Below are 15,787 nucleotides of genomic sequence, written 5' to 3'. Positions count from 1 at the left end.
TTTTAAGTTTAATTTTGCTTTTTTTAAAAAAATTAGAAGGTCATTTTTCTAGTCCAGTCTCCTCATTCCAAAAAGCACAGATGACGTTTTGTCCCATTTTCAGTGGAACTTAAGTGATTTCCAAAATGCACAGTCAATATTCCTGAAAATAATAAGTTATGTTATCTTATGCTTTTAACCTGTTACCTTTCACGAATGTTACTCACTCTATAGATAACAAAAGATGTGTTGCCAGTTTCAGGGTGCATGGGAAAACACTGTGAAGCATCATTCATTTGGTGCCTGTGCCAAAACTTCAAGGCCTAATGGGATCCATCTCTCCCAACGGGGAAAACCCATCTTTGGGCATAAGCTGGCAGGGCTGATGGAGACAACTTTAAACCAGAATCAGTGGGGGAAGGGGATACCAACAGGATTGCAGGAGGTAAGCCAAGGGTTGGCATGGCATCGCCTGAGGGTGGCAACGCTAGTGGGAACATTTACACTGCTCCTGGGAGCACAGAAGGCTCAGGAGTGTATCTTAAATGCTTGTACACCAAGGCATGCAGCATGAGAAAAAAAACCATGATGAACTGGAAGCATTGGGTCGCTCCCAGAGCTACGATACCATTTGTTTTACTGAGACTTGGTGGAATGAGTCCCATGATTGGAGTGTTGGGATAGAGGGCTACAGGCTGTTCAAGAAGGATAGGCATGGCAGGCAAGGTGGAGGTGTCGCACTATAAGTAAGGGAGAGGTTGGAGTGTACAGCCCTTTACGGTTAGTGATGATGTGGTTGAGAGCCTCTGGGTGAGGATTAGGGAGATGGAAAAGAAAGGAGATGTTATAGTGGGTGTCTACTACTGATGACCCAGTTTGTAGGACATAACTTCTTGTCACAGGTACTCAGTGAGCCAACTAGGAAAGATGCCCTGCTAAACTTTCTGTTTGTGAGTAGAGAAGGACTTTTCACAGGGCAGACCACCAGCTTGGCTGAACAGAGAACTCCTTGTGGAGCTAAACAAGAAAAAGAAATTGCATGATCTCTGGAAGCAAGGTCAGGCTTCGCAGGAAGATTACAGAGCCATGGTTTGTATATGTAGGGAGAAGACACAAAAGGACAAAGCTCAATTGGAGTTGAAACTGGCCAGTGTCATTTCAGATAACAAAGGCATTTTTAAGTATGCTAATAGCAAGAGGAGATGTAAAGAAAACATTGGACCAATAATTGTTGAAGATGGTCATCTGACTAATAGGGGTAAAGAAAAAGCAAAGTCATTCAATCTGTTCTTTTTGCACCAGTCGATAGACCTTGGGCTGTCCAGTCCCCTGAGTCATAGGACTACAAGTGTGGGAACAATGACTTTCCATTTGTAGACATTGAAATTGTAAGGGACCAGCTGTATCAGCCAAATGTTCACAAGTCCATGGGGTCTGCCAATATTATTCTCAGTAATGGAGAGAAATAATCCAGATACAGTATGAAGAAACAATTCTCTTGAGAAAAAGCAATAATGGCTGCAGAAAGTTATGGACTGTAAGATCCATTCACCTATGTTTCAGTAAAGGAAGCCCCAGGTTCAGCCTCAGTACCCAACCCTTTCAGCCCATTTGGGTGACTCAGCAAAAATATCTATGATCTGCTAAGACTGGAATAAGATGTTTCCATTCATAAATATTTTTCTTTTCATTTAAATAAAATCAGAAGATGAGGATCAAGTAATAGAAACTGTTTCTGTAACTTTTAAGGTTTTTACAGACATTTGCTGAATTTACCCAATATTTACATACAAGTTGGAGACTCATAATATTTAAGAAGCTGACATAACTCTCAGATTGATGAAGATAACAGAAGGTGGTTCTAAAAAATACACTGAGAAAGCGACAGTCAAATCATCTGTCACGTTTGCACTAGCAGCAAAGTGTGACACAAAGCTTGCAGAGGAAGAACAGTTACGCAGCACAGGTTTGTAAAGGTATCCTGTCTTCCCCATGGGAAATCAGGTGCAAGAGTATTTCAGAGTCTGGAATATTAAAGGGTTGATTTGAAAAGTCTCTGGCTACTCACCGCACTACCTCACAGAAGAAGCAAGCACAAGGGAGTCAGTAGCACAGGCTAATAGCCACCAATTGCATGCCTTTAAGAATACTTTGCCCACAGTATACTGAAAACTGTGACAAATCATTTAAGCAGCAGGCAGTAGGGATACTATAGCAGCAGAATTGCTGAGGCAGAAGGGGGGGTCTCTCAAAGACTGTTTAGATGCCACATGCAATTTCCTGCCATCCACAACAGTCTGTTGTGTGAGGGGATTTCTTGAAGATCTGTGGGGTTTCCTTAAGAGCCTCCATTAGAAGGTGATACCTTGTTTAGTTTTTGGGATAAAAAGGCATGCTCCTCTGCTGCTTACATGTCCCTTTGCTGCAATAATACATAGGAAGCTCTGTGTGTTTTGCCATGCTGAGTTCTCCTGAAGTGTGGGCATATCTTTGCAACTAACTGCTCTTTGCTTTCATCTCATCACATTTTCTATGAAATTATGCTAATACACAGGGCTTTATCCAGTAAAATAAACAGCAATACTGAAAAGTTTCCTTGCTCACCGTTCTACGCACTCCTTTACAACAGCAAAATTGCCATCACCAATCACCTTCCCCACTTTATACTTCTCAAGAATGGTAGATGACCCTAGGCACTTGTTTCCATTCACACCTGCAAAAAAGGTCAATAACGCAAGCTGAAGAGAAGTGTCAGCAGGATGTAATATATCCCCAATGGGTTCCATAGACACAGAACAGTCACAAACGCAAAACAAAACTTACAAGTAAGCTGTTTTCTTCACAGCTTATTCCCTTGTTTTTATCTCAAACATAAGAACAAGATAAGGACTAATCAGAGTTGTTTAACCTTTTAACACACAAATCAAATATTACTAAAGCAATGAATGCAGTTAGAAGTCCTTAGTCTAAATATTTTCTGCTCAGAATACTTTTTTTGAAGTATCTTTTTGCATACTCAAAGCAAAAATGCAAATAAGATTCATCTACAATGCATGTAAAAGAACCAGAAGTTTTATCTGCTGAATTCCTTCATGTTCCCTTAGCTGCTGCTAAAACATTGAAAATGCAAATAAGGTTGACAACTGCTTATTTCAGTATTTTTAAATTAAAAAAATTACTCTAAAATGATATTTTAAAATAATTACAAAAATAACATTGCTTTAAAGAGATAAGGAATGAAAAGTTAAGGTTAGCTAAGGTCAGTTGATGGCCTAGTAGTTCTACCTGAAGCACAACATGCTGTTTTGAGGAGGGCTCCGCTTTCAATCCAGCCACAAACACATTTCTGGTGATACGCTGCAGGTCACGTTCAAAATCACTGAAATTCCTAATAGTGACTATTGAAGAGCAGGGTCCACTAATGTACTACCACTTGATAGAAAAAAGAACAAAATTGATTTCCTAGCTTTACTGCCTTGATGTAGAAAATGCAATAACAATTTTTCCAAGATAAGGTTGTCAACAAGGTATCAAACATCTCAGAATAAAAAAAATGATTTGGAGTCATCAGAAACCCTCTAAAACTGCTAAAACAATTGTCACAACAAAATTTTTGCAAAGATTGTTAGCAATTATTGGTGTCCTACCTTCGGGACTCTGGCAATTGAGTGATTCAGGTACACCATTCACATTGGAAGAAGATCCACCATGTGGAGGTATCTATGGAAATATGTAAGAACTTAATATTTCTGATGGTAACCACGAGGAGGAGCCAGACAAAAAGCAGCAAAATAAAAAAAAACCCCCACAACCCACCCTAAAGAGTCAGTTTACTTTTCTACTCCCATCTTATTTTTATCCTTGCTTTCTCACAGTTCATCATCATTATAATACACCATTGTCCCTTGCACCAATTTAAGATTCCGCCTTGATATTCCTATTTAGATAAATGATTGAACAGATTTCAGTAAACAGCAAAGAAAATTCCCTCCAGCCGCACCAAGTTCCATTTAAGCACTATAGAGCCAGTGTGTGTGGAGGCAACACTCCCTCCTCATTCTTCAGAACAAGACCATTACGATATGCTCTGTGTACATTTTCATGTGAGCCAGAGACAGTCATCTCCAGACAACTATTCAGCAGCCAGTGCAGGAAGCACGTGGTCTCATGCTGCAGTCTAACACATCTCTTCATAGCTAGCACTGTCTGAGGTTTCCTTAACTGAACTCTGTCCATATATGCTCTCTTTAGATTAGCACTGAAGCATGCTAGGAAGGTAATGTAGAAATGCTTGCATGGCCCTACTAGTTTTCAATTAAAGAAAAGAATTTTGGCATAGGTGGCTGAGTACATCTACAATGGTCAGATTTGCTTGGTAATCTAGTGGTCTATGGTTTAGGTTGTTACGGATTTATGACATCTACAAGCATTTCAAGTTAGATGTCTGATATGCATCCAGACACAGATCCAATTTTAGTAACTGTAACACAAACATCTAAATGATTTTGAAGGATGAAGCCAGAAGAAAACTACTTTTGCTGCACTAACAACTTAATTGGTACTCTATCTGAATCTTCACAATTCTACTTAAAGTCATCCTGTCATACTGCCCAGGGACATGCACAAGAATCAATTTTTATTTTAAAAAGGGGCAGGGGCATAGGAATGAATGCCATAACTAGTAAAATGTACTGGATGTGTTCTATGCACCACTGTTTTATAAGTGCTCCCATTACAATTAAATATAAGGAAGCTCTGTGAAATTAAAATATATTGTAAATCATTCCACCTTCTCTACAAAACATTTCTTGCTGTTTCGTTAAGTTCCATATCTTGTTTTCTTCATGGGCTATTATAGTTCTCACCACTCACCACATAAAGGATTAAAATGCTTCTCTGCCTTAAGCTCAGTGTCTGTTGAAATGGCTTTGCATGACACCAGGAATGCAAATGCAGCATTTTCCATTTTAGCTGACATTGTCTGGTTACACTGCTGAATATTTTAAATCATTAACACTATTGTCAATGAAAGAACTGAACTGACAGATAGGGATATTGTCTAAAGGCTCATGAAATGCTAATGAATGCTTAAGTTTCTTGTGGCAGCTGAGCTGCCAAATCAGCTAAAGGTACAGTAACTAGAAGCTGTACAACTTTATTTTGCAGAGCCCCTAAAACAATGATGTTTACTAGAATTTGGCATAGAAGTAACATCAAACAGAAACCAGTCAGCTACTACTCTGCTCCTTGCTAATAACTTAAAACCAGACTATGTTAATGCTGCTATCTTTCTGAGTTATCTGTTTACTTAACAAGGATGAGAAACAAGGACATTTGGGTTAAATGGCATTTGTGCAAAATTACGAGTCAGTCTCTTAACCAGTAAGTCACATTTTCTTCAAGCATGAAGTGGAGATACCAGAACAGATCACTCCAAAGTATTAGTCATCAGCCAAAAATATTAATAATCTATTTTGGCTTTTTAGTAAGTGACAATACATGGGAATACCTAGCTCACATTTCCAACTTCCTTCATCCTTGTCATCAGCTCAGAGCATGACAGGGCACATTCCTTCTTACCACAGTATTTACAAGAAGGAAGCAAACAGCAACAGGAAAAAAGCTAAAAGGAATACGTAAAGGAAAAAAAATCTAATGCTGCTGTTGTGGCTGAGGTGCTAGATCAGAATCTGAAACGGCAGGTCTAATCTTAGCTCTGCCACTAATTTTCCTTGTGGCTCTAGACATGAGGCTAAACGCACTCTACAACAGAGCTTGCCTGTAATTTGGATACTGTAGGTCTGTGTCTCAGTTCCCCAGCAGCAAAATCAGTCTAGTCTTTCCCTACTGTGTCAGAGCACAGTAGAAATAAACTCTTAAGAGGTTTGCAAGGTGCTTGACTTGCCAGAAAAGGCAGGGAGGAGGTAGGAATTGAGAATAAGCAACACTGAATAAAGTGATATTTATTATTAAAGTAATTTTCTACTCATTTAACTACCCAGTGACATGTAATATTTAGAATACCTTGTACTGTTGGTATCCCAACAGTGGCAGGTACTTTGAAGGTGAAGTAAAGATTTTAGAAGTGCAAGTAGACTTGACTGGGTTCATTTAGGCATTCCTGAAGTAGCAAGGAGAAGAGAAAAGGAACCATGTTGCTTTGATACTACACTAGTGAATATGGATGGCATCTACAATCACAGCACAGATTAGGTTTTGCAACAATTCCTCCTCCTGTATTCTAGTCCACACAGCGCTACTGCTCTCTTCTAATACTGTTCCCCTTGCACATGATAAATTCAGAATGCACAGGTCTTAAATCCACCCTCACATACAAATGCAAGTCCTAGAAAACTCAGACCTGAGGCAGAATTTGATTCTTTGTTTTTAAAAGCTCACAGAGTAATTTAGAGTGGCAATGGCTATCCAGCCCTTCGAAAACAATCGCCTCAGAATGTAGATGCTACTGGCCAAGAACATCTTACGCTGACAGGCACTCCTGTTGCATTTAAACACAATACATAATATAATAATCATTGCTTTCACTTCCCTTAAGTTGTCTCCCCACAGGTAATTTGTGTTTCAACAGCACATTCAGAGCCAAATGCACAACACAAGAGATACTGAGAATATGTCAGTGAATACACAGTTCTCAAAACTAGTTGCATATAATTTTACAGACTAATTAAAGATGCTATAAAAAGTTACAAAAGTTACTGGGCTGAAAAAAACCTGCCCAACTGTTTTGTCTTCTTCACATGCTGAACTATTTTCTGTGGAATAACCATTTTTCCAGGTTCACAAAAATATCTAAACATATTTCTCTATATTTTATATTATTTTATACAGACTGTGACTTAAGCCACCAGGTTTATCAACATGACACGTAGTTTTATGAGAAACATTCACATTCGATCTGTCATATCCATAAGCTTAACACACCTACTTTAGTACCCAGTGTGCTTATTACACCTCAACAAGGTATTACAACTAAGGAATGGGTATTTAGCATTCTTCCTTTCACCCCTACTAATATCCAAACCCATTAAAAACTCTGTTTTATACTTTGCATTGTAGGATTTTATTTTATTTTTTTTTACTATCTGAAGTATCCAATGTACAATGGTATAATGTGCCAGACAGGTACATCCTGCTAGATACTGTGTGTGTCAGGATTTCTACTTTCAAGTTAACGATAAGAAATTGAAAGCATATGCACAAAAACCCCAACACCCCCCCCCCCATAAAAGCCTTTAAACCATCACAGAGTCCAAGAGCATAGTAAGAAAGAATAAGACAGAAACATTGTATTTTTTAAGTGATACTTGAACACTGCTAGTAACCCAACTATACTGAGGACCTACCTGTAATAATACAATAGCCAATTAAAATGTAGTGATTTTGCTGGCATTAATTTGAGCATACATGGTATGGCATATAAAGTCATGCATTTTGTTGCACTGCTCTGGAAACACTGAAGAACCACATAAAGGTTTACCCTTTTTCTAAAGAGATTTTGAGCTGCATCACATTATGTAAAGCCTTTAGCAAACTGATAACAATGGTGAACGGACTTAACACCAGTCCAGCACAAATTAGTCAGCTCTTTTTATCTACTGTGTGAGCAAGAAAGATGCTGAATTGTAAATTCAACAAAGGCAGCAGTTAAAGAATTCCTCTAGGAACTGCTATTCACCTGTGTCAGTAGGTTGGATAACTGCATGTAAATATTCTTAACATATAACTGCTAACAGAAGCACATGTGTACAAAACTGAAGAGATTAAACCCTTGATGAAGATAGGCACTAATCCTTCAAATCACTTAAGCACATGTTTAACTTTAAGTACATTAACATCCTCATTGAAGTAAAAGGGACTAGTCAATAGCTTAAAGTTAAACAAGTACTTAAGTTATTTGTTGGATCAGGTTTTAATGCCCTTTCACTTTGGTCATTTAGTCAATCAATCGAAAAAGTAATACTGAGACAAATTCAAACACAATGCTATTTAGCACAAGTGGGATTCTAAGAAAGGCTTGGACTGGCACTAGCTTTAATCTCTATGGAAAAGGGAATAGAAAAACAAGAAACTCAGCACATTTGCTCAAAAAGAGCATCATACAGAGTTACAGTACTTGTTAACTTTTATATATAAATCTTTACCTTGAAACAAACCGTCTGCAAAGTGAAATGCTTAGTAACAGCGTAAAATTGTGACCTTAAAAATAAGCAACTTTACTAAGAATGCATAGTAGCATGCAATGGTATACATGTTTGTCCCTTCCTGGAATAAAGGCATTTATCAGGAATTGTGGGAAAATTCTGTAGTGTTTACTATTCTTGAGCCATAGCATAAATTCCTTAATGCAATATAATCTCATACTCAGCACAATTTTTTTAAAACACTTCTGCAAGAAGAACAGAAGCAAAGCCCTCCTCTTAAAAGATAAGCTGTTCATGAGGAGGCTTTCTTGCAAGCAATTTTCTGTGCCTGACCATCATACCACTTCTGCTTATAAAATGTTGTGAAGCAGAAGGAATCCTTGAGGACCAAAGAGACTTCACTTTAAAGGAAAAGTGGCATTTGGAGAATATGATGTAAGACTCAATGTCTGAGGCTGAGGAAAAATTTGGTGTTGCAATCAGTACCTTTTGCAAGTTTACTGCCTTGATGACTAGTACTATCACTTAAGCTCTATGATGTTGATCGTCTAACTTCAAAAAGCTTAGCCAGGTTCTAATTTATAGTCAAATACTTAATTTTGCTCTGGCTTTCTGAACAACACAGTTCTTAAAAAGCAGTTCATGTGCAGCTGCTCCAATAGTCTGCTCTTTGCAGGAAGTAGAAAAATCATCGCTGATTTGTTGCCTTTTCCTGCTCCTCCAAGCTCCTATAAAACCATTCTTAAAGTGTTGCCGTTTCATGTTCTACAAAAATAAACATACATGACTTCTACACAACAAATCAGCCAAAATATTGCATTTCCAAAGCCAGAAAACTCAGAAATATACTTTATTCTTTCACTGCCTGCCATGGTATTTATATCTACATTTTCATTCAGCTGTAGTCATGGAACCTTCTTTATGAGTGCAGGAAGCCAGAGTACTTGTCTGCACAGCAACATGGAATTATTTAACAATAGGGAAAAGCAGTAATCTCAAAATAATAAATTGGTCCCTGCTTTCCTTATTGGACTGGCCAAGATCAATTCTACAAAAATAATAATAGGTTTCTTAAAAGAATCTAGTTTTGCGTAAAGCCATGCCTCCCTGTTAGTGTTTTTACGTTGAAATTTCATCATAAGAGTCACTACTACGAGAACATAATCAAAAAACAAGGGTCACAGCACAGTGCACTTGATCCTTTTGGTATTTATCCTGAGATTCACTGGATAACTTTCCCTATCTTTAGTCTCAGGAACCCAGCTGGGATCCTCCCGCTGAACAGATGCATCCTAATGGGATAAAAGAAGAGCTACTCGCTACTTCAGCAACACGTCAGGTCTGAGATGATTAATTTGTTTTTGCTGTTTCCTTTGGTCATATAGGGATGAATTATTTGACACAAAAACCCATTAGTATCCAGCATCAATTAAATTCCAAAACGAAAAAGTACAACAGCCTACTTCAGTGAAATTGACAGTAGAAAGAGGACATGTCCACTTTACTGAAAATTCCTTGTTACTATCAGAATTATCTCTGTCTTAATGGAGCTTTAATCGGCTAAAAGCAGACAGGACAGCGTGGAAAAAAATGAACCAAATTATCTAGTTTCTAAACTTGTAATTTCATTAAAGACAAAAGAGCATTTGTTAAATATAGTGCAGACCAGTTGATAGCCTCAAGTCCAACAATTTTGGTGTCATCTACTATAAGTTCTATAGCAGAGCTGTCCAGACAAATTTTAAGACACACAGTTCTAATTTTCAATGTCAGAAGTATTACTGCTCTTGAAAATGCTTTATAGGGGAAAGGCCAAGCTATGTTGCTTCGGACAAAGAGAAGCTATGGGATGGTACAGCTCAACAACATAAAGGCAGAGATCAACACTCAATTGCCTCAATGAATCAAACAACTAAAAATATATTAGAATTAAACAAATAAATAAAAATCTTTTCTCAGAATTATCACAGAAGCCTGGCAGCAACGAGTCATACTCCTCCCAAAACAGACAAAGCCTTTGTAACAATTAGCATGTCAAAACCCAAATCTAAATACTATTCAAATCACGTCCTTTAGCCAGTCTCTTAATTGAGAAAACAGTTTTCCACAGAATTATGCAGCCTCTTCACAACTGTTGTGTTCACCAATGGGAGCTATTACTTGATCAGAATAATCAGTGCGAACCATCCAGTGTGCTTCCAGAAAGGCTGCAATTGATGATTTCATAAGAAAATTCTCCTTGAAAGGGCAGCTGCATAAATGCAGCAGTAAGAAGCTCAACTGTGCTCCAGACTGTTCCTTTTATTTTACCAACTAAACGGCACAGAGCAGCCTCTAAGAACTGCAAATGCTACCAATTTTTAAGTGGGAGATGAAGAGAATTCTCTCGGTACAACACAGAGAAAAATCTGCCAGACGTCAGGCTGCTCCCAAAGGAACCCCTCACATGTTTTCAGACAGGAGATTGCATTAAGGGGTGAAATTGTGTGCCACGGATGAAGAAGAGTGCTTCAGATGAAATTTTGGGCAATGCTACGAGACTATAAGGTATCCAAAAGAGGATACTACATTTATATAGGTTGAGGGAATATAAATTACTTGGGGGGCTTCTGCAGCCCACAAAATAATTGAAAATTTGGAGGCCAAATTGGTGTATTCAAGCCACCATCACCCTCCATCTTTCCTAAGCTGAGAGTTCCATCCTGCCAACGAAAGACAAAATACAAAAATCTTACTTCAGATCTCTTCTCCACTTCAACTCAAAAATCATACTAGCAAGGCTGCCCTATAGAATTGTCTTTTTTTTTCCCCTTCTTTTTCCTTTTTTCTTCTTTAGCATCACTGCAACATATCATTCAACAAATAATGGAATTTAGGGGTTTTAATGGTTCTTGCACTTACCTTGAGTCCACGAAAGCTGCCTGGGCTTGTTGGTGAAGAACTGGAGGACTTTGTAGATTTTGGGGTGGATAATTGACTGCTTGGGGTTCCATTAACTGGCCAAAGCAATAAAAGCAAACAAATGAAAGAAAAGACAAATAAATCAAAAAAATATTAACTTGCTTTTAAACATCACATACCTCTCTGACAAGTTATCACTCAAGTCTGCATACAGAGACCAAAACAGACTCCCTCAGCATTTTGGAATAAATTATACGCTTGCATGCTACACAACTGTGCCCCCAAAACTCATGTGGCTGGATATGGGATCAAGACGACACACAAATATTGCATTGTCATTCTTGAGATTAAAAAGGCCTATTCTGTCCTTTGCCAGTGCAAGAGCTTTGGGCAAATTAATAGCCATAGCCTTTTAAAATTGTATTATTTATCGTGATATCCTCCCTCTGCTGAGGATCTTATTTAAAAGAGTTGCCTGTACATAGCTTTGCCAGTGTCTTCTGAGATCCACTGCACGTGAGTTGGTACACAACGGCAACAACAGTAAAAGCTGGAATTGGCCCTGTGTAGATGTAAAAATTTTGCATCTACAGGGAGTCATCCAAATGCTATTTCACACAGCAGTACTTTTTTTTTTTGACCTCAAAAAACACACAAGCAATCTGTACTCATTTTTGGCACAAACTTGTCCACTGCTATTGATTTGCTGATTATTTCATGTATATGCAAAACTTACCTTATCTATTTTCTAAGTATAAGGTCTTTTGAGGTTTCTTTCGACATGTATAGCAGCTTGAATATACAGAAAACAATTTTCTTCTCTGTTGTTCTTTAAGTAGTAGACATTAGGCTACAACTCTTTAGCATATTGGAATGCTGAAAACTGAAAAACCTATGAATTTAAATTGTTAATGTCTAGTATGGTCCAAAGTTTCAACTTACTTGCTAGTCAAAATGCATGTTACTTGTTTTAGAGATACTTTCACTTTGAACCAAAGTGGTTCAAATAATTAAGTGAACCAAAGGTTCAAAGAGGTTTCTCAGTGTTTTAGAACTTAGGCTGAAATAACACAACAAAACAAAGGAAGGTAAGAAACTGCAAATAAAATTAAAAACTATGACACATGATTTTGCACTGCTTTTTTCAGCAACACTTACCCCATCTTTTTGCGCTGGCTGAAATTTTATATGCTTTAGAATACACATAAAAATGCATTGCTCCTCAGAATTCTCCTCTACTTGTCGTCGAATTATACCTTTACAAATTTAACTTTGACACCATTAGCAGATGTCGAACAACTATAAAGCATCATTTATATTATTTCACTCAAACAACCTACTTTAACAAAAAGCCTACACCTACTATGTCTCTGGTTCAACGAATGCAAACCGTCTGTTTCAAGCTTGAAAATATTCACAAATGCAGCGAAAAGAAGACAGGTAAATGGAGAGGGAGGAGACACACTAGTGATATACAGCCATAACAGTAATGGCTCACCTGGGGATTTTGCTGAAGAGTAAGCACTGGAGTAGTGGCCACCCCTCTTTACTGTACTCATATATTTGACACAAAGGAAAAAGACATTAAGGAAAGAAGTTATTAAACAGCTCTGAACATGCATGAAAGGAGGAAGGGTAAATAAAGATAAGTAAAGACTACATAAGAGAAAATGGCAAGTAAATAGAAGGATAAATACCAGACACTTTGGATAATTTTTTCAAATTAATCTAATCAAAGGGGGTGTCCAAGTAGAAATAAGTAAGGAAATGACAGCACTGATTTCTAAATACTTTGCATAAAATTCACTGTTGATAGATATCCCATGCGCTCTCATTGGAGTTAACAGGATTGCACAAAATGTAGATCAGTTGCTCTTCATGTGACTTTTTTTTTTTGTTGTTACTGTGATCCTTCTTTGAAGCTTTTCAGTTAAGTATTCAACCTTTATAAACAGATGATAAATATTCCACTTTGAAAGAACCCAAAGACATAAAATTACTTTAACCAGCATCAATTAAACACAACAAATTTTGATATGGAAATGAGAATATGGAACACGTTGCAGTTTTGAATACACATACAGGAGCATACATGTATAATTACATTCAAAATAGAGCATCATATATTTACATATTCAATGGTTTGATTTCAGGGCTACTTCTCCAGGTCTGAGGGGAAAAAAATAATTAAGTTTTATTGTATTTAGAAATTAAAGACAGAGGTAAAAAAAGGAAAAAAGTAAGCTTCGCCCTTCTATTTATTTGCATTAAAGACTCAATGGTTGGAACATATGGTGTTCAGCCAAACTCCTGGCAAAACACAATGTGAATCTTTCTTTGAAATTACAGGAAGCACAAGAAGAAAAAAAAATTCTCTGTTAATGGGCAATAACATTCCAGAACATTTCCTAAAATTACTTGAAACAGCAAAATCCTGTATTTCAGACGGTATCTGGCTTATATAGGAGAAACCTTTCAAATTCGAAACACTTACGGGTATACTCCCATTCAATGAACATGAATTTAACCACATAACCATCCTGTAAGTTAATAGTCTTCAAGAAAATCAAGTGCCATGCTGAAAACATATCCCAAGTGTACAATTAGCACAAATTATTCCAATGTTCATAAACTGAAACTTTTTGTGCCTGTTAATTCAAAAATAGAAACCACATTTCTTTTCAGGATTCAAAAATAAATGCAAACTTTATTATAAATTAGTATTAAATCTATGAGACAAACTGAAAAAACATTTTTTCCCTCAGGAAACAAAGAATGGCACTTGTATTCCAGACAGAGCCAACAGTTTTTTCACGCCATTAAGCAAATTCTAACTTTCATGTATTTTACGTGTTCAGCTCTTTCCTAGAAGTAGTACCTGAGGCAGGTGATTTGCTTCGACGTGAAGGTCCTGGACTTTTGGACCCAGTTTGCCTCATGCCAGATGATCGGGAATAAGAGGACTTCATAACACGGCATTCTACAAAGCAAGCAGATAGAACATTGACAACAGTTCACTGTACAGGCTTCCTCCAAACACTACTGTTGCTGTTTATTATCCAGAAAATGAACATCAGTATTTTCTAAACATGCTTGCCCAACTGAATAAAACAAATTTATAAAAGCATCTCAGAACTTTAACCTACGTACCATATAAACATATTTGAGGTACTCAAATGCTGTATTACATTCTGCATGTAATATTTCTTCATGTCTTGAAGCTGGATCATTGCTATAATTCAAGTTTGTACCTACACGCAGCTGAAAGAGTAAAGTGAGCTGATGCCAAGGTTCCTCTGATAATTCAGTAAATCCTGCACACTATAATGGCAGCTTCACATAGGGCAACTGCACGGCAAGCAACATTCACCTTCTTTTGCGAGAAACTGATGGTGCGACCAGCTTTTAAAGAGGTGAAAAATGTCTCTTGTTTCCAAAAGGTTGAGACAATAGATTACTGCCATTTACCATCAGCTATATATCATTAAATAAAGGACAACCTAAATGGGAAAGGAATCAATAGGCATGCATGCATCGACATTTTGGAAACATTTTAATTCCTACAGTCAGCATCTACTGCAAATCACTCCCAATGGAATCACATAAATTTCCCTCCTAATTTTGTCCCTGTTATTCATCGCTATGATGTCAATGCCATCATTATGTTGCCACATCACCATCAAAAATAGCAAGTAGAGCTGCATGCCCTGCCAATCAAGTCATGTTCCACTCTGTACCTAACCTGCTTTTCTCCACTAAGATCTCCAGAGTTATTAGAGGAAGCAGAGACCACCAAAGCTGAAGAGACAAAGGGAGGAAAAAACCCCTCCATCACTGGGTTCTCAGAAAAGAAATGAGCCCAGTTAGTCTGTGCATGGTGTAATGGGAAAAGCTAACTTACGGCCTTAAAATCTGCAAGGGAAACTATGATTTTGCCTCGACTGGGATTTGCAGTGTGACTTAATACAAGCATGCTCTTCCATTCCAGCATAAGAATAAAATCATATCTTAACTAGTCTAAAACTATTAAAAAAAAATACCCTTCTTGTCACCTCCACATTAGCTGAATCAACTTAATCAGGCAGTTCTGGAAAAGTAGCATGCTGGCAATAACAATAGAACGAGAGCCAGCTGAATCCTCCATCCATCCAAATATATAGACCAGTGGTTAGATATTTACCTATAGTTGTTGGTGTAACTGAAAATTTTGTAATGAAATTATGGCATTTGTACAAATAAGAAAAGCAGCAGGTGCTTTTGTTGTCAGTTACCTGAGATCAAGGCAAAACACCCCCCCCCTCTTATTCACAACCTGAATCTCTCCTCAAATAATCTGATGATTCTTGCCAGGGCAAGTTTTCTTTACCACGGATTATTTTTCTCATAAAAGAAAATCAAGGTGATTCTACAGCTGAACCGATATAGACAGACAAAAACATGTCTAGTAGGGCCTGTAGCAATAGGACAAGGGGTAATGGTTTTAAATTAAAAAAGGGTAGATTCAGAGTAGATGTAAGGAAGAAATTTTTTATGAGGGTGGTGAAACACTGGAACAGGTTGCCCAGGGAGGTTGGAGATGCCCCCTGCTGGGAAACATTCAAGGTCAGGCTGGACAGGGCTCTGAGCAACCTGATCTAGTTGAAGATGTCCCTGCTCATTGCAAGGGGGTTCGACCAGGTGACCTTTAATGGTCCCTTCCAACCCAAACTATTCTATGATTCTAAGAACATGGAGAAAAAAACCAA

At 37.7% G+C, this 15,787-nt stretch overlaps 1 protein-coding gene across 7 annotated transcripts in view; it reads right to left on the bottom strand.

The window, feature by feature from the left end:
• DCLK2 (doublecortin like kinase 2) overlaps positions 1-15,787 on the bottom strand; it is an 87,528-nt gene that overhangs the window by 22,468 nt on the left and 49,273 nt on the right. For 4 of the 7 annotated variants that reach the window (XR_012835244.1, XM_075751273.1, XM_075751275.1 and 1 more), the window contains exons 4-8: positions 13,921-14,022; positions 12,541-12,591; positions 11,043-11,137; positions 3,627-3,699; positions 2,584-2,692 (exon numbers count right to left, since the gene is read on the bottom strand). Coding sequence is in view for 5 of the 7 variants with exons in the window: in XM_075751273.1 (XP_075607388.1) it covers positions 2,584-2,692; positions 3,627-3,699; positions 11,043-11,137; positions 12,541-12,591; positions 13,921-14,022 (430 nt within the window). In the remaining 2 variants the exon portion in view is untranslated. The remainder of the gene's footprint in view (positions 1-2,583; positions 2,693-3,626; positions 3,700-11,042; positions 11,138-12,540; positions 12,592-13,920; positions 14,023-15,787) is intronic. The other 3 variants (XR_012835245.1, XM_075751276.1, XM_075751274.1) reach the window with 1 other exon arrangement.

Source organism: Balearica regulorum, chromosome 4, assembly GCF_011004875.1.
Source record: "Balearica regulorum gibbericeps isolate bBalReg1 chromosome 4, bBalReg1.pri, whole genome shotgun sequence".
NCBI lineage: Eukaryota > Metazoa > Chordata > Aves > Gruiformes > Gruidae > Balearica > Balearica regulorum.
The sequence above is the reverse complement of the archived record's forward strand: the minus strand, read 5'-3'. Positions and strand labels throughout refer to the sequence as shown.